The sequence below is a fragment of the Taudactylus pleione genome, unplaced genomic scaffold, assembly GCF_031769625.1.
Source record: "Taudactylus pleione unplaced genomic scaffold, aTauple2 ptg000332l, whole genome shotgun sequence".
In the NCBI taxonomy this organism is placed as follows: Eukaryota; Metazoa; Chordata; class Amphibia; order Anura; family Myobatrachidae; genus Taudactylus; species Taudactylus pleione.
Genome location: NW_028284733.1, coordinates 5,123,805 through 5,142,285, shown reverse-complemented (window position 1 = coordinate 5,142,285; position 18,481 = coordinate 5,123,805). Strand labels below are relative to the sequence as shown.

Here is an 18,481-nt window from a genome sequence, read left to right as displayed (position 1 = left end):
TCAGACCCGCTCACGAGCACATGGCCCCGGAGCGAGTGAGAACTTCACTCGCTCCGGGGCTCGCTACAAGACGGGGCGGTTGTCGATGTTGATCGACAGCTCACCCCATTTTGTAGGCGGGTAGGGGGGGTGGCTGGACAAACTGAGCCATTTGTGGGCGGCCCTACTGACATCACTCGTGATGTCAGTAGTGGACTTCCTGCTCTATTAGAGCTGGAAGACCACAAGGGTCTCCTCGCAATGCTGATGGTCGCGATAATCACGACCATCGCCAGGCAGTTCAACTGCGATAGCAAGCCAATCCATTGCAATCGCAATGCAAACCTGCCCACTTTACAATATGCACATCCATAATACTTAGTAGAATAGTTAAACTATTGGTACAATCTAGTACCATCACAGCCTCACGCACGCTATGAGACCTTACACTGCGCATGGTCACGCAGTGGATAATTTATGCCAGAGTTGCCAACTTCTAGCTCCCTCCTTCCGGGAGGGAGCTGTCGGGCTTCCTCAGCAAGGGGGCGTGCCACATCAAAAGGGGGCGTGGCCCAGAAAATGACTCAACAATGGGGGCGGGACATGGGCGTGACAGCGCAATCGCCTCATCGTGGCCCCGCCCCCTCTTCACAATGCTGAGATAAATTGCATTGTGAAGCAGGGGGCGGGGCCACGATGAAGCGATTCAGCGCAAATCGCGTCATCGCCCCCCCCCACTGCCGGGGATTATACTGTATTTGCGGGGGGGGGCAGATAGATCGCCAGGGACCGGGAGGCTTGCCTACCTTTCCGGGAGGCCTGGAGCGGCACCCGATTTTCGGGAGGCTCCCGACCAAATCGGGAGGGTAGGCAAGTATGATTTATGCACATCTGCGTTCGTCCCACAACCCACAAATGGCACTTCCTGTCAATCACTCTGCGATGAGTCTGCGCAGCCTCTGCGATCGCTGTACCAATCGCAGTGGCTTGTTCTCGCACACGCACTGCGATGTGTATGCATGCGCAGAACGCAAAAATGGGCCGTTTGCGTGTGTATTAGCAACTGCGATTCTTGCTGAATCAGGCCCAGAGTTAATTTTTCAGGATAGACAGCAATATACACATAAGTCAGGCTTGCCTACCCTCCTGATTTGGTCGGGAGCCTCCCGAATATCGGGTGCCGCTCCCGACCCCCCGGAAAGGCAGGCAAGCCTCCCGGCTGCCGTCTGCCCCCCCGGACGACAACTAGAAACCCCCGCAGCGGGGAGCCCGATGGCGCGATTCACACTAAATTGCGTCATCGTGGCTACGCCCCCTGCTTCACAATGCCTTTATTTTTGGCATTGTGAAGAGGGGGCGGGGCATGATTGTGCTGTCACGCCCCTGGCCCCGCCCCAATGTGGAGTCAATGTCCGGCCACGCCCCCCTCTGTATGCAGGCATTCAGCTCCCTCCCAGAAGGAGGGAGCTGAATGTCGGCAACTATGACATACAGTAAGTTCACAGGTATAATGGAGGGAGATATAAAATAAACTCCCTATTCATATATGTAACATGATGCTGATAGCATATACTTCATTGTTTCTACATGAATATACTAGGGGTGTTACTGCTGGATAATTTACATACAGACACATGCTTACAATGACGGCATCCTCCTGCTAACAGGCAGCCAGTCTGTATCTCTACATTAGAAAACGCTGGGCCTGATTCTCAGTGGGACACAACACTGATATTCTCACAGATGGTCAGTGTTTTACAAATGTGAATGCATCTAAGGCCTGTATTCAATTGCCAGCGAAAAGTCAGAATCCGCTGAAAAGTATCGCGGATTACGTAATTTCACCAGGCGGAATGTTTCTGCCGTATTCAATTCCAAAGACTTTTTGTGTACGTGAAAAGTCTATGGAATGTAATTGGCAGAAAAGTTTCGCCTATGAATAGCAGGTGGAAAAAAGTGCAGAATTGCAGTTTGTTTGGGTGCAAACTTCAGGAAACCCCCCGGCACCGTTGGAACAGTCCCCCAAAGATAAACTGTGTCAAAAAAGTTTTAAAAAAAGTCTTTAAAACACCCCAAAAAAGTACTTTAATTTTGGGGGTGAAATAGTACAAAGTTGGGGGACAAACTTAAAAACTAGCGAAATAGACTTCTGGGGGGTCCCCCAATATGGGGCAGGTGTTTTTATGATTGCAGGTGCTTGCGGCAGGTGAATTTTTTACCTGATTTAAAACTTCACTTTTGCAACTTAAAAATATGCTAGGCCCCATTTTCATGTACCCCAAATTTGCAGGGAGTAGTTATTTTAACCAAAAAATATTGATTAATGCAATTCTTCACCACTTGTATTAATGCGCTAATTGGAACCAATTGACACAGCTAAAGTACCCCAAATACCTTCATTATGGCTAATTGGGGCATCTATACTGAACCCCAATATTAGTGCATATTTAGGGGGGTGTCAGGCTGAGTTCCCCATGTTTGACAGGACTTTTCGCCTTTTTCAGTTTCGTTGGGTACCGTTTTCGTGAGCTTTCTAATTGAATACGACGAATAGCGGAAGCGCGCCCGATACTTTGATGTAGGTGAAAAGTCCAGCAGGCGGAAAAGTATCGAGGGTGCAAAACTAATTGAATATGACCCTAAGATGCTAAAATGTCGCACAGTGCATGTGCCCCAAACTTTTTATTTCATTGATCAATTTTCTTTTGTATAATTGTACAGCTCCTGTATTCCATCTAAGAGCCGTATTCAATTTGAACTGAGCTGCGATACTTTTTCGCGTCTTGGACTTTTCGCCTACTTCGCCTGTTTTGAAGGCGGAAAATTATCGTGCCCGCTGTACCCCATATTCAATTTGAAAGTACGCGAAAACGGGACCAGGCGAAACTTAAACAGGCGGAAGGCACTATCAGATTTGGGGAAATCAGCCTGACATCCCCCAAAAGATGCTCTGACATGGGGTTAGCTATGGTTACCCCCCGATTTGGCTTGCTGAAGGTATTTGATGTTTTTTTAAACGGGCTCAATAGGTGCTAAATAGCGTTTTTCTATAAGTGGTGCAGAATAGTATTCAAGAGTATTTTTTCCAGAAAATAAGTTATCCCAGCAAATTTGGGGTACTTGAAAATGGGGGTCAGCATATTTAAAAGTTACTAAAGTCAATTTGAAAAAATCGTGAAAAATTCACCTTCCGCAAGTACCTGCAATCAAAGAAACACTTGGGGCATACTTGAGGACCCTCCCAGAGTAAAGTTCGCTAGTTTTTATCTTTGTCACCCCAAAAAAATATTTTCACCCCCTTTTTCAAAGTAATTTTTTCGGGTGTCCTTAAGTGTTTTCTTTTAATTTTGACACAGTTTACCTTTGGGGGACTGTCTGAAGTCTGCACGAGGGTTCCCACAACATTGCAACCCAAAACCCCAATTCTGCACTTTTTTCTGCCTGCTATTCATAGGCGAAGCTTTTCGGCCTATTACATTGCATTGACTTTCCGTCTAGGCGGAAAGTCTTTCAAATTGATTACAGAGTAAAGTCAAAACAGGCGTAAATGATGTCATCAGTGAAAAAGTTTCCGCCAAAAACACGTGGAAACAGCTTTTCATCTCAAATTGAATACGGCCCTATGTGTAATATTTTGTTTTTATTTTGCTGACTACATTCCCCACATGGTATGTAGTTATGAGGGGAGGGTTAGTGTTAGGCTACCAGAAGAGAGGGTTAGGGGGAGAAGGGGGAGGGTAAGAATACTTACCTGACCCCTGGATGCCGCTGTCGGTATTGTGACAGGAGGCATCCTAACAGCTGGCATTACATACTAAATTCCCCTCACACACAGTACACATTTATGTTACAGAGTATACGCTGTATGTCAGAATAAATAGAGACAGTGGGCCAAATGTAATAGGTAGTCTGTTTTAGTAACAGTTCAAACTCGCACTTTCTCGCACTTTTAAAAAGTGCGTGTTTGTACTGAAACTCGCAAATTCAATAGCCTGCGAACTTTTCAGCTCGAGGCTACTGCATTTGCGAGTTTAGGCGGGTTTAGGACTATGTAAACTGACACCTTTTAATGCGAGTAGCATTAAAAGGTGCGAGTTTTAGAGAAGCCATCACAGATCAGTGAGGTCCGTGATGGCTTCTGTGTGTGTTTTTTTTTTTTTAAAAACGTGCACCCCCATCCCAAAAGCATAACCAGCCCCGGGCTTTATAAAGCCTGTTCTGGTTCTAAAAATACAGGGGCCAAAATGCGCAGGGGGCCCCTGTATATTAAGAACCAGCACACAACTTTGTTGAGCTGGTCCTGGTTCTGGAAAATCAGGGGACAAAACGAGTAGGGGTCCCCTGAAAATCCAGAACCAGCACCGAACTCTTTCTAGCGGGGGGATAATGCCACAGCCAGGGAAAACCTTCACTGGTTTCCCCGGCCAAAGCATTATCCCTGACTGCTAGTCAGTCCAGGCCGGGGATCCCTGGGGAGTTGGGTACCCCCCCAAAAAAGGGGTACCCCTCTCCAGGGCACCCCAGGCCTAGACTGATAGCCCGGGCTATCCCCGGCACCCTATGCCCGTGGGTGCCGGGTTGATAGTGTAAAGTGTAAAAATAAATTTTCCATATTGTCTTTAGTTGTAGAACCACAAGTACCAGCAAGCCTCCCCTGCATGCTGGTATTTGGAGAACCACAAATACCAGCATGCGGGGCATTACGGGCCCGCTGGCACTTGTAGTTCCACAACTAAAGAAATACGTAAATAAACAAACATACACAGTGAAAGTAAAATTTTATTAAAACATACATGCACACTCACACTCACACTCACACTCACACATACTCAGCTAGTATCTGAAGTATTCCATAGGGGTGTACCTGAAAAAAATAATCCATACTCACCTCTCCTATGCGTCGATCACGTCTACTTGTCCAAGTAGGCAATCCAGGGGTTAAAATAAAAAAATGCAAAAAACCGAACCATGCCGGACTGAGCAAAGGTATGTGTGTACACAACATTGTATCAGTGATGTAACCACAAGATTAACCTCAATTAATCTTGCGGCTACGATGTAGCGGTTACCACCATAGACTTCTATGGGGATTTCTCACCATAGAAGTCTATGGGACACACAGGCTGGCCGCATTCAGCTAATCAAGGAGCTGCTCCGACGGACATGCTCCCTGATTGGCTGGCGGCCCCTTCACTGAAGGGGCACACGTGTGCCCCGGTCATTTACACGGAGCAAAGGTATGTGTACACACATACCTTTGCTCAGTCCGGCATGGTTCGGTTTTTTGCGTTTTTTTATTTTAACCCCTGGATTGCCTACATGGAGAAGAGGACGTGATCTACGCATAGGAGAGGTGAGTATGGATTATTTTTTTCAGGTACACCCCTATGGAATACTTCAGATACTAGCTGAGTATGTGTGAGTGTGAGTGTGAGTGTGCATGTATGTTTTAATAAAATTTTACTTTCACGGTGTCTGTTTGTTTATTTACGTATTTCTTTAGTTGTGGAACTACAAGTGCAAGCGGTCCCATAATGCCCCGCATGCTGGTATTTGTGGTTCTCCAAATACCAGCATGCAGGGGAGGCTTGCTGGTACTTGTGGTTCTACAACTAAAGACAATATGGAAAATTTATTTTTACACTTTACACTACCAACCCGGCACCCACGGACATAGGGTGCCGGGGATAGCCCCGGGATATCAGTCTAGGCCTGGGGTGCCCTGGAGAGGGGTACCCCTTTATTGGGGGGGTACCCAACTCCCCAGGGATCCCCTGCCTGGACTGACTAGCGGTCAGGGATAATGCTTTGGCCGGGGAAACCGGTGAAAGGTTTTCCCTGGCTGTGGCATTATCCCACCGCTAGAAAGAGTTCGGTGCTGGTTCTGGAATTTTCAGGGGATCCCTACTCGTTTTGTCCCCTGATTTTCCAGAACCAGGACCAGCTCAACAAACCCTGTGCTAGTTCTTAATATACAGGGGCCCCCTACACATTTTGGCCCCTGTATTTTTAGAACCAGAACAGGCTTTATAAAGCCCGGGGCTGGTTATGCTTTTGGGGAGGGGGTGCACGTCATTTTTTTTTAATTTAAAAACATTTAACATAAGTACACACAGAAACATGTACATATCTCATGGATATGTGCATGTTTCTGTGTTAATCTGACCTGCTCAGGATGTACTCGCTAGCCTAAAGCAGGTCTATTATTTGGGGACTTTTGGTCATCTTTTTTTGCGAGTCTGAAACAGACACTCTATTACATTGGGCGAGTTGATTGTTTTCAATGTGAAAACATCTGGATGCGACTTTGAGAATGGAGAGTTTTAGTAACTCTGAAAAATGCGAGTTTTAGTGAACAGACACCCTATTACATTGGAGAGTTGTGAAAAATTGCGAGTTTAGCACCAAACTCGCAGTTTACCAAAACAGACTACCTATTACATTTGGCCCAGCATGTCTATAAAGTGTCAGAAAATGGATTTATCACACCCCTGGGACAGCTCTGACAGTCTCTCACTAGAAAACTACTCCAGGACATTTGTTAAAAACAGATCTATCTACCAAAAACTGTGATTGTAACACAGGTAATGGAATTTGTAACATGTACTTACCAGTAGCTGTCAGAGCTGAGAGGACGCACAGTAATCTGAGGAACGATGCCATCATGAACTCAATGCATCAGCCTACTGCACAATAACCAGCAAGCATCCTGTTATTATATAGACCTGGGGGGAGGCGGAGCTGGGAATAATTACAGTGGTCCTGAAGTGATTCTGTAGAAACGAAACAGAAACTACAGTATAAGGTATTAGGTTTTTGGTTAATTATTTACAAAGACAAATATGAGTGTGTTGCAAGCAGGAGAACAGTTAAAAAAAAATCAAGATTAGAGATCTAACATGGAGAAAATGCATACAAAAAACAGTAAAAATGCCCCACTTGATCGGCAACTTTACCGTTAGTTTTAAAGATTGATTAAATATTCATTCATGTTGTCATTTTAAAACTATCAGTCAAAGCCACCAATAATCACCATCTTAACTAAACTGAAGTTTAGTGGATCTACCCATAACAATTCAAAAATAATCCTGCATGATCCCCAGGGGTGGACGAGTGCCAGTTGGCTTCTAATAAAATAAACATTCTTAGCATAGGGGGAAGACTGTAGCTTGGCCAACTAACTGGACTTAAGCTTGGGGTTTCAGAGTTGCAGAACTCTGTTGATGTGAAGAATCTCCGAGTTGTCCATTATTGGTGATTGACACGTGAACATCAGTTGTCAGCCATGATCAAATCTTCATTCTTTCTTCTGGGGAGCGTAGCCAAAATTAAGTATTGATTTTCTTAGAGGATCTGTCTACACTCTCACATGCATTTGTATCATCATTGTTGCTAGAAAGCTGTGCTGTGTTCTCTTGGTAGATGAAGGCAGATAACAGCCGCTGCTCTTTGGATGTCTTCAGGCTTGGACTGGCATGTGAGGGGGTGGATAATACCTTGGTGGGCCCCACTACTTCAAGGTGCTGTCACTTTTTAGAGTGGGTGGGGCTTAGTGGGCCATGATGAGGGCTGGAGCTGTCCATCATGTTCTTCTGACTGTGTCAGACTCACTGTCTGGGAGGGACAGGACAGGCAGATGCTTGACCTTCTGGTCCCACAGGCACCAGGAGTGCAGAATGCACTGAGAAGGCAGGAGCCAATCAGCAGTGCTGTGGCTGTCCTTCAGGGCTTCAATACTGAAAGAATAGGAGGAAGACTGAGGAGTGTGCTCTCCCACCGGAATCGGTATGAAATACCGCCGGCCGCATGGCCAGCAGTTCGATTCCCGGCAGTGCCTGGCCGACAACAGCAGAGTTCCCGGCAGCGGAAGCCCGACAGCACTGGAAATCCCGATCATGGATAGGTAAGTACTAACCTAACCTAACCCCCTAACCCTCCTTAGGGGTGCCTAACCCTAGCCTCCCCCCCAAGTGCCTAACCCTAATCCCCCCTCTAAGTGCTTAACCCTAACCCCCCCTTCCCCGTTGCCTAAACCTAAGTTCCCCGGGGGGGTGCCTAACCCTAAGTCGCCCCCGGGGATGCCTAACCCTAACCCTCCCTCCCCCTAGCCTAACCCTAACCCTCCCGGGGGGGTGCCTAACCCTAAGTCCCCCCCCCGGGTGCCCTAAACCTAACCCTCTCCCCCACGGCTTTCCGCTCGTGGAGCCCGGCATCCCTTCGATCGGGATGCTGGGCGCCGGTCTCCAGAGAAATGTCAGGCATCTACATCTAGAAGCCCGGCATTTCATCCCTCGTCGGGATATGACAGTCGGGAAGCCAGCTGCCGGTATTACGGCAGCCGGCTTCCCGATTGTATACCCTCCCACCTGCATCCCGTCCCTCTGCTTCATGGGGATTCATCCAGCTGGCAGCACTGCAGTGACCATTGTAGCAGCACAGCAAATGTAAGTGCTAAGTAGTCAGATGTTTGATGCCTGCCCTGTCTGTGTCCCATATCCTGTCTACCTGTCCTGTCTACGTTCCATATCCTTTGTCAGCCTGTCCTGTCTGTGTTTCATATCCTAAGAGTCTGCCTCTCCAGTCTGTGTTCACATCCTAAGGTCTACCGTTCCAGTCTATGTTCCATAACCTGTGTCTTCCTGTCCTGTCTGTGTTCCATACCCTGTGTCTGCCTGTCCTGTCTATGTTCCATATCCTTTGTCTGCCTGTCCTCTATGTGTTTCAAATCCTAAGTGTATGCCTCTCCTGTCTGTATTCCACATCCATGTCCTGTCTGTTTTGTATAGCCTACATCTGCCTGTCGTGTCTGTGTTCCTTATCCTGTGTCTGTCTGTCCTGTCTGTGGGCCCGATTCAGAGCGGCTCACGAGCGCACAGCATTCGCAAGCGGCTCGATGTTTGTGATCTGCGCATGCACTGCGTCCAGTGTGCACATGCGCGAGCCCCGCCGAGCGACTGAACTTCAGTTGCTAAGGGGCTTGCTACAAGATGGGGCAGCTGTCGATGGTGAGTGACAGGTCGCCCCGTTTTGTAGGCAGGTAGGGGGGGTGGTTGGCCAAACGCAGGCATTCCCTTAGGAACGTCTGGCGTTTGAGGGAGGACCTACTGACATCACAACTGATGTCAGTAGTGGACTTCCTGCTCTATTAGAGCAGGAAGTCCACTCGGCCTGCAATACCGATGGTCGCGATTATCGCGATGGGCTCCTTGCCACTCGCAAAGCTGTGGGAGCCCACCCACAGCTTTGCGAGCGGCAGGAGACAAAAAAAAAAACCACCTGCAAGCGGACGGCCCTTACGAGTGGGTCTGAATCAGGCCTTGTGTTCCATAGCCTGTGTCTGCCTGTCCTGTTTTCCATAGCCTCTATATGTCTCACCTGTCTGTATTCCATAGCCTGTGTCTGGGTGTCCTGTCTGTGTTTCATATGTTAAGAAGTTAATTTACTAAGGATTGTGGAATTGTGTTTCGTCGAGATTGTAAGCTCGGGTGTGTTTAGGCATTTTTTTCAACTCGCAAATTTACAAAAGACAAACTCAGGAGAGATTTCTTTATTTACACTGAAAAACTCAGGTAAGATTGCAAACACGATTAAATACACCATCGGCCAAACTCGAAAGTACTTTCACTGAAAAATATACAACTCGGGAATTTACCAAGAATCGTGAAAACAATCATGGGAGTAATTGTAGCAAACTCGGACCTAAATAGAAGTTTCAAATAGACCACCCCCTGAGCTGCGTGTTTTGCTGAAAAATATACAGATCAGTGTGATCTGTGTATTTTTCAGCATCTACAGATTGTTTTAAGGGTTAACTTTAAAAAAAATGGCATAGGGTCCCCCCAAAAAAAGCATAACTAGCCCAGGGCTACTCAGCCAGTCCTGGTTCCTAAAATTATGGTGGAAAAACGTGTAGGGTTCCCCCGTGTTTAAGGAACCAGCACTAGGATGCTAAGCCAGTCCTGGTTTTAAAAATAGGAGGAAAATTGTGTAGGGTTCCCCCTATTTTTAAAACTGGCACTGGCCTCAAATCCAGCCATTGTGTAAGGCCACAGCCAGGGGACCCTTTCACCAGGTTTCCCCGGCCAAAGCATTATCACTCCAAGCTGGTCAGCTCAAGTCGGGCAACTCAGGGGATGTGGGGACCCCCAAATAAAGGGGTACCGCCTCTCCCAAGCACTTCAGGCTTAAGCTGAAGCCCAAGGCTCTTCCCCACACCCGTGGTGGTGGGTGCAGGGGTAATAATATGGTAAATTATAATGTAAACTATTATTTTTTACAGTGGGACTATAGGTGCCAGAGTGCCTGCCCTTTGGCACTTGTGGAACTACAAGTGCCATCAGGCAGTTGGCACCCGTACCCTCACTGTAAAAATAAGTCAAAAAAACAAAAGACACACACCGTAGATTTTAAAATGTTGCTACAGACCTACCACACTCACACATACTTCCCTACTGCCAGATGTTCACGTCCCCTTCTCCAGTTAGAAATCAAAAGGATAAACTGTAAAAAAACAATACTCACCTCTGTCCTGGCGCTGGTCTCTGTAGCATCCACGGGTCTTGGTAAAATAACAAAACAAGACTCCGGACCAGAACGGACATTTAGCGATGCATGTGTTACCTCCCTGATCTATTCATTTCCAGCTCAAGTGAATGGGCTCCATAATGTCACTCTGTAGGGCCCTTACATTATGCCATACCAATGATTGCAAAATATGCACTATATTGCATTTTTATTCGATACAGGAAGTGACAGACTTTTTTAAAATGATCAGGTCCCACAGGACGTGCTATGTGCGAGCCCCAGCACAGACAATTATCATCGGTGGTGATTGGTTGCGGAGATGCTGCTGCGGTGCACACACAGCGGCCACAGCAGCCAATCACTACCAGTGGTGTCTCATCTAATCACTGCCAGCAGCATCTCACCAACCATTCACCACCGGTGTCATCACACCCAATCGCCACCGGCTGTGCATTTCACCTGAATTCCCCACTACTCCAGGTGCTTCCATTTAACTTCCCCCAGGCCCCCCTGCGGTGACATCTTGCTTAAATGCTAGAACTAAATAGCAGGGGTAGGGGCAAGGTCAACATCTTCATTGTGACTGCTGTATAGGCAGTATTGCTGTATTTGGCAGCCGGTAAATGGTATTTATATTTATTATAACCTATTAGGAGCAGAGCCTGGTGTCCTAATTCTCTGGTGCCCTGTTATAATACAGCTGCAGCACCCACTAGTGCCCTGTTATGATTATATAGGTAGACTGACTTGTGTCCTATTATAATAATAGTGGAGCAAACTATCGTACAGGTGGAGCAGGTTCTAGGGTGCTGTTATTATAATATAAGAAAGCATACCCTGGAATACTGTTATTATAATACAAGTGCAGTGTCCTGTATCCTGTTATAAAAATATAATGCTGATGGGGCAGACTTAGGTGTACTGTTGTTACTACACAGCTAGCATATGTTTATTATAGCAACTGCTGTAAAAAAAATATTACATATATTGTTCTTTCACCTTGTGCTCCCTGTTCCCCTTTCCCAAAGTCTGTACCCCTTCTGCTCTCCTGATGACTCTCCCACTTTATTGTACCCGTTCCCCTCTCCCCATGTCTACACCTCTTCTGCTCCCCCGTGTACTTTGCCCTCCTACCTGTGCCCCCTGTACCCTTCTCAGTGGCGTCACAAGGGGGGTGCGGGGGTGCACTACACACCTGGGTGTCACCCGCCGAGGGGTGACACTAAGGTGCAGAGTCCCCCCACTGATCGAAGCTGGGTGCTACACTGTAGCATTAAGTGCAGCACTCCACACAGGGACCTTCTGCCCCCACCCCCAAGTAATAGGCATGGGGGTGCGGGCCACGTGGCCATGCCCCTTCTCACGTTGTCACTCCCCGTCTCACGTGGCCATGCCACCCTTTTGGCATATAATCCCTCCCCACACCTTGTGACACCGTGAGGAGGTACCCCATGTCTGTACCCTTTCTGCTCTCCTGTGTACTCTGGCCTTCCACCTCTGTGTCCCCTGCTTCCCTCTCCCCATGTTTGTACCCCTTCTGCTCTCCTATGCCAGCTTTAACCCTCTCTCCATGTCTGTACCCCTTCTGCTCTCCAGTGTACTCTCCCCTCCCACCTCTGTGCCCCCTGTTCCCTTCTCCCCATGTCATTTTCAGTGCAAAATATATGCTATAGTGTATTTTTACACGCTAAAGCAGTGAGGCATAAATTGTAATAGGACCCAGAAACTGTGGAGTAGAACCCCAGTTTTTTAAAGTGTGGGGTCCCTGGGAGCCACATTTTTTTTAGCTCAGCACGATCACTGGATACTGTACTGCCCACACATTATGCCACTCTGTAGTGCACGTATATTATACCATTCTATACTAACCCACACATTATACCACACTGTACTGCCCTATACATTATGTCACTCTGTACTACCCTACACATTATACCACACTGTACTACCCTACACATTATGCCACTCTGTAGTGCCTGTACATTATATCACAATGTACTGTCCTACAAATTATGCCACTCTGCAGTACCCCTACATTATATCACACTGTAGTGCCACATTATGCCACACTGTAGCGCCTCTACATTATATAACACTGTAGTGCCACATTATCCCACACTCGAGTGCCCTTACATTATATCACACTGTAGTGCCACATTATGCCACGCTCTAGTGCCCCTACATTATATCATACTGTAGTTCCACAGTATGCCACACTGTAGTGCGCCTACATTATATCACACTGTAGTGTCACATTATGCCACACTGTACTGACCTACACATTATATCACACTGTAGTGTAAGGAATCTATATTTGAACCTCTATATACCCCTGCCTGTACCTTCTAAAATCCTACCTATAACCTCTAAGGATGACGCTAATTTGCGTACGCAGTCATACAGTAAATAGAGACTCCAGACTCAGAACATGTGGTTCCAAAGCACAAAGTATTATTCAAGTAAAAGTACAGTCAGTTACATGCTATTGATCCAGACACAATTCAGCGCAAAGGAATTATACAGACCCAAGTACAGTATACATATGCAGCGCTTCCGGACCAGATGTTAGGCATCAGCAAGAAACCCCTCGTCATTCAGCATTCAGCACGAAGACTAAAAACCCAGTGTTGGAGCACACATATTTATACTCCCCCCGGAATAGACAGAACAATAGAGAAGTTTGTTGCTTATGCCATTCGTTCCCAAGGGGGAAGCATCTGTTACAGAGCGTTTAACAGGCTGGTTCAAATAGACTCAACCCAGCCTCTAACAACTGGGGGTCTCTGCCCTCCCGCCCCATGCAACATCCTAACAGTTGTTCATATAATATACATTTTGTTGCTTGAAGTCTCTGCGGTCCATAAGTTGAGAATGCATGATGCGATCTCCACACCGATAATACCGGAATTCTGTTGAAGAGTACACATCAGTACAAAACCAAACACGGCTTACTTAGCATGTATAAAACCTTAGTTACCAAATAATCTTTATTTCACAGCATTTATACTAACTGAGCCAACTTAAATCTTATACTTTAAAGCTTATAAAACCTTATATGTGGATATGTAATGTGTGAGTATGCGGGGTTTGATATAAGGACGCTAGTTAACTTGGGGCAGATGCATGCGCATGAAGCTAATATAACAGCATTTCCATACAGGGTCTTATGCATTTGCTAATATGCGACTAGTTAACAGCGCAATTGTGCATATTAATGTGTGTATGAGAAATGGTGAAAGATGCAATCGCATGGTGCTAATAGTATTATCGCCACATGTACTAAAGTGTGAGTTTATCTAAAATGGCGCTTAGGCGGCCATTCGCAAAATGGCGTCTTGCGATCTCATTTCCAAGGCGTCTCGCGATCTCATTTCCTAGCTCAGGGTTGTAATGCAGTTCTGTATTTACCTCGGTATTCATACTGGCCACCATCATAATTTCGTTCTTTCATTTTACTCTATTTTTACATTTTCCACACTTCAACACAATAGGAACACACCGGACACATATGCCAATTATTATGATGACAATCAGTATAAGGATTAAGAATTTGCATATGCTGGTGATCACTTCCTGGATCCATTCCCCTAGGCCTGAGAACCATTTCTGTATTTACCTCGGTATTCATACTGGCCACCATCATAATTTCGTTCTTTCATTTTACTCTATTTTTACATTTTCCACACTTCAACACAATAGGAACACACCGGACACATATGCCAATTATTATGATGACAATCAGTATAAGGATTAAGAATTTGCATATGCTGGTGATCACTTCCTGGATCCATTCCCCTAGGCCTGAGAACCATTTCTGTATTTACCTCGGTATTCATACTGGCAACCATCATAATTTCGTTCTTTCATTTTACTCTATTTTTACATTTTCCACACTTCAACACAATAGGAACACACCGGACACATATGCCAATTATTATAATGACAATCAGTATAAGGATTAAGAATTTGCATATGCTGGCGATCACTTCCTGGATCCATTCCCCTAGGCCTGAGAACCATTTCACTGTGTTCAGCCATGAAACTCATCCTTCTATCTTCTCCCTTACTTCAGCCACTGAAGTGTTATGGTTCTTACGAAACTCCCATTTTAGCTGCAGAATTTCCTCCATCTTCCGGTCTATAACTTCCTTGGGGTCACTGGTATCATTGGTGACATAGGTGCAACATTTTACTCCAAATTGGGTGGCCAGAGTTACACAGTACCCTCCAGTAACAGCAGTTAAATAATTTAACACTAGCATGTGTTGTACCAGTTCTTTCTTGTATGCTTGCAATTCTCTCACTGTATACCTGAATGTGTCATCGTACATCTCGGTGATATTATCTATCAATTTATAGAGATGAGCGGTTCGGATTCTGTGGAATCCGAACCGCTCCGAACATTGGGGATCCGAGTCCACCCGAACCCTGTTCGGGTGTTCACCGCCTGACTCGGATCCCCGTTCGGGGCCGAACGGCGGCCGCCTGATGTCGGATTCTCACTAGAGAATCCGACATCAGGTCTCCTCGCGTGTAGGGCAGAGCGCAGTGATAGCGCTCTGCCCTACACAGACACAGACACACAGCCGCCAGCGGCAGCTGTGTGTTTGTTACAGCAGCCAATGAGAGTCACACAGACTCTCATTGGCTGCTGCACGGAGGGAGCCGGCTGGAGCTCACACATGAGCTCCGTCTTCCGTCTCCCTCCTCAGCGTGTGACAGAGCGGACGGCGCGGGAGCGGGGATACAGGTAAGTTTTATTTTTTTTATTATTTTACTTGTCAAAGGTCCGGGGGCGCTACTGGGGGGGGGGGTCTGCACTACTGGGGGGGTCTGCTACTGGGGGGGGCTATACTACTGGGGGGGCCATACTACAGAGGGGCCTGCTACTGGGGGGGGCTATACTACTGGGGGGGGTCTGCACTACTGGGGGGGGTCTGCTACTGGGGGGGGCAATACTACTGGGGGGGCCATACTACAGAGGGGCCTGCTACTGGGGGGGGCTATACTACTGGGGGGGTCTGCTACTGGGGGGGCCATACTACTGGGGGGGATCTGCACTATTGGGGGGCCATACTACAGAGGGGCCTGCTACTGGGGGGGGGCTATACTACTGGGGGGGTCTGCACTACTGGGGGGGTCTGCTACTAGGCGGGGCTATACTACTGGGGGGGCTATACTACAGAGGGGCCTGCTACTGGGGGGGGCTATACTACTGGGGGGGTCTGCTACTGGGGGGGCCATACTACTGAGGGGCCTGCTACTGGGGGGGCTTACTACTACTGGGGGGGCTGCTACTGGGGCAGCCTACTACAGGGGGGGCCATACTACAGGGGGGGCCCATACTACAGGGGGGCTACTACTGGGGCAGCCTACTACTGGGGGGGCCTGCTACTGGGGCAGCCTACTACTGGGGGAGCCATACTACTGGGGGGGCATACTACTGGGTGGCATGCTAATGGGGGGCATACTACTGGGGGGGCTGCTAATGGGGGGCATACTACTGGGGGGGGCCTGCTAATGGGGGGCATACTACTGGGGGGCATTCTACTGGGGGCACTGCATAGTGGACTCTACTACTAAGGGGACTGCATAGGGGGCACCACTGCTGGGGGACATTGTGTAAGGGACACCGCTACTGTGGGCATTGTGTAAAAGGGTCACTACTGTGGGCATTGTGTAAAAGGGGCACTACTGTGTGTCGTAACATAAATAAGAGACACTACTTTATGGTGTAATGTGAATCAGGCCCTATGTGCGGTGTAATGCTAATAAGATTGTGCACTGTGACTCCTAGGGCCGTAGCCCACTTTGTAAACAAGTACTGTGACTCTGCTGGCCGTACCCCACTGGGTGTGTGCACTACTTTTCATTTCTGCCACTGCTGTGTGGCAATGTGTCATAGATGTGCTTTATACTGTGGTGTCGTTGTGCCGCTGCTTTGTCGCTTAGTAACCAGTCAGCTCACTGCAACCTTTGGCCAATAATGTTGAAAACAATATTATAAGCTGTGATATGGTCTAAATTGACTGGAAATTAATGTTATTGAGGTTAATAATACTCTAGGAAGAAAAAAAAGACCAATTTATGTGATTTTAGCTTTTTTTGTAAATTTTTGTAAAAAAATCCAAATCCAAATCCAAATCCAAATCCAAAGCCAGTCACCGCAGTTTGGCAAATCCAAATCCAAATCCAAAGCCGGACGACGAATTAGAACCAAATCCAAATCCAAATCCGGCAAAAATGGTCCGGCGCACATCCCTATCAATTTAGCAAGTTCCTGAATATATCTAAAATTTAGTGTTCCCCGAGCGATCCTGGTGGGATCCAGTGCTACTAAAACTTGAAAGCCAGTTGTCTCACTAATTAACTGAGTGGCTTTATGCACGTCAACAGGTATCATGTTTCTTTTACCTCTGTGTTAATATTGTGTGTGAAGATATGGTGATGGTGTGTTTTTATGTATACCAAGCATTTCAACATGTGTGAGGATCATAACTTCTGGGACTACTCTTCTCAGATAACACAAACCTTCAGAACTCGGGGAGAGCCATTTATACGCTTTTCTTCCACATACAAAATATACATTATCAGGGAGAACATAAGGGATGGTATGCATCATTATCATTAAGCACATTTCTCTTGCAAACAATCCTATTTCTGGGTCTTCCATCTGGTTCATGCAAGTCTCCGGCTGTATTATTTTAGCACAATAACCATCTGGCACCTTACCAATAATTTCTTTGGTGGAACTCAATGTATACCGATACCTAAAAATTTCCCACTAGATTTAATTGAGCATAACAGATCATGGTTTATGGACTCATTATCAGCTCTTTGTGAGAAGGTCATCGTTTATTCCCCATCACTTCCCAACCCCCGGGTTTATTGGGGTTGGTTATGTTTAAACACAAAAGTTATCTATCTACTTGGAATTGATAGAGTTTGAAATGAGGTGGCTTGGATGAGAGGAATTTTCCATCCAAGGTTTTCCCTTTTTGTAATTCTAAAATTTCCGTGGTGTTCAGCAGAAATGGCACCAACCCTACGTTATGCTGTCCCTGTGGCACATGTGAACACACTCAGCAATCAGTTTGATTTAACACTTTGCCTACCATGCTATGATAATCCTCTAAAGGATACCCACCCCAGTACGGGTTATATTTAGGTTGGCACCGTTGGATACAGTTCTCATCAACTAGGGACCCACAAAGCTCACAAATACAAGAATCTTCAGATGATAAACCTCCACACCTTCCCCGAGTATCCGGAATGACAGCTCTCTTAACAATAACAGTACTAAGATTGGTCAGACACTCCCCTGATTGGCATTGAATTCCTCCTGACTCCACTCCATCAGCACTGCCATCAGCTCCCGTTTCCTCAATCGGTCCCCCATCACAGACACTGGATATCCCCGAACCGACCAGGATGGTGAACACTCTAAAAGAGAATATGAAAATAAAAAACAGCAGGCCCGTCCATTGTCACAACAAGATCTGAAAATTTCTCTCAGTTCAGGTATCTCACTACAACCTGCTCAATCCTCCCGGAACAAGCTCGCGAGCGACAGGTCCACACTATCAGCCTTGTCTCCGACTTGTTTCTCCACCGGTTGATTGACCTTTTTGCAGTGAGTGGAAAGGACCCAGGTATCTCTCTCGGCCACCTTCAAAGATGTAGTACTTGTCAGCAGCACCTGGTACAGACCTTCCCACCGATCAGTCAAACAACCTGAACGCAAGAAATTTCTGATCATAACATATTCTCCTGGTTCAACATCATGACAGTTAGTTTCAGGCATATCATTAGACAACAATTTCAGTTTCTGCTGCTGTTGCTTTAACTGCCTACTCATTGATATAAGATACTTTACAGTTACCTCGTTGTTACCCTTCAAGTCTTCCTGTGGACTTATAATCAAATGAGGTTGTCTACCGAACAGTATTTCAAATGGGGACAGATTTAGAGGGGGTCT

General features: G+C 46.7%; 1 protein-coding gene across 1 annotated transcript in view; it reads right to left on the bottom strand.

Moving 5' to 3' along the window:
* LOC148509114 (phospholipase A2 inhibitor NAI-like) overlaps window positions 1-6,848 on the bottom strand; it is a 35,752-nt gene extending 28,904 nt beyond the window's left edge. The window contains exon 1 of the mRNA XM_088443659.1: window positions 6,591-6,848. Within this exon, the coding sequence (XP_088299785.1) occupies window positions 6,591-6,645 (55 nt within the window). The 5' untranslated portion in view covers window positions 6,646-6,848. The remainder of the gene's footprint in view (window positions 1-6,590) is intronic.
* Between the last annotated feature and the right edge of the window lie 11,633 nt (window positions 6,849-18,481).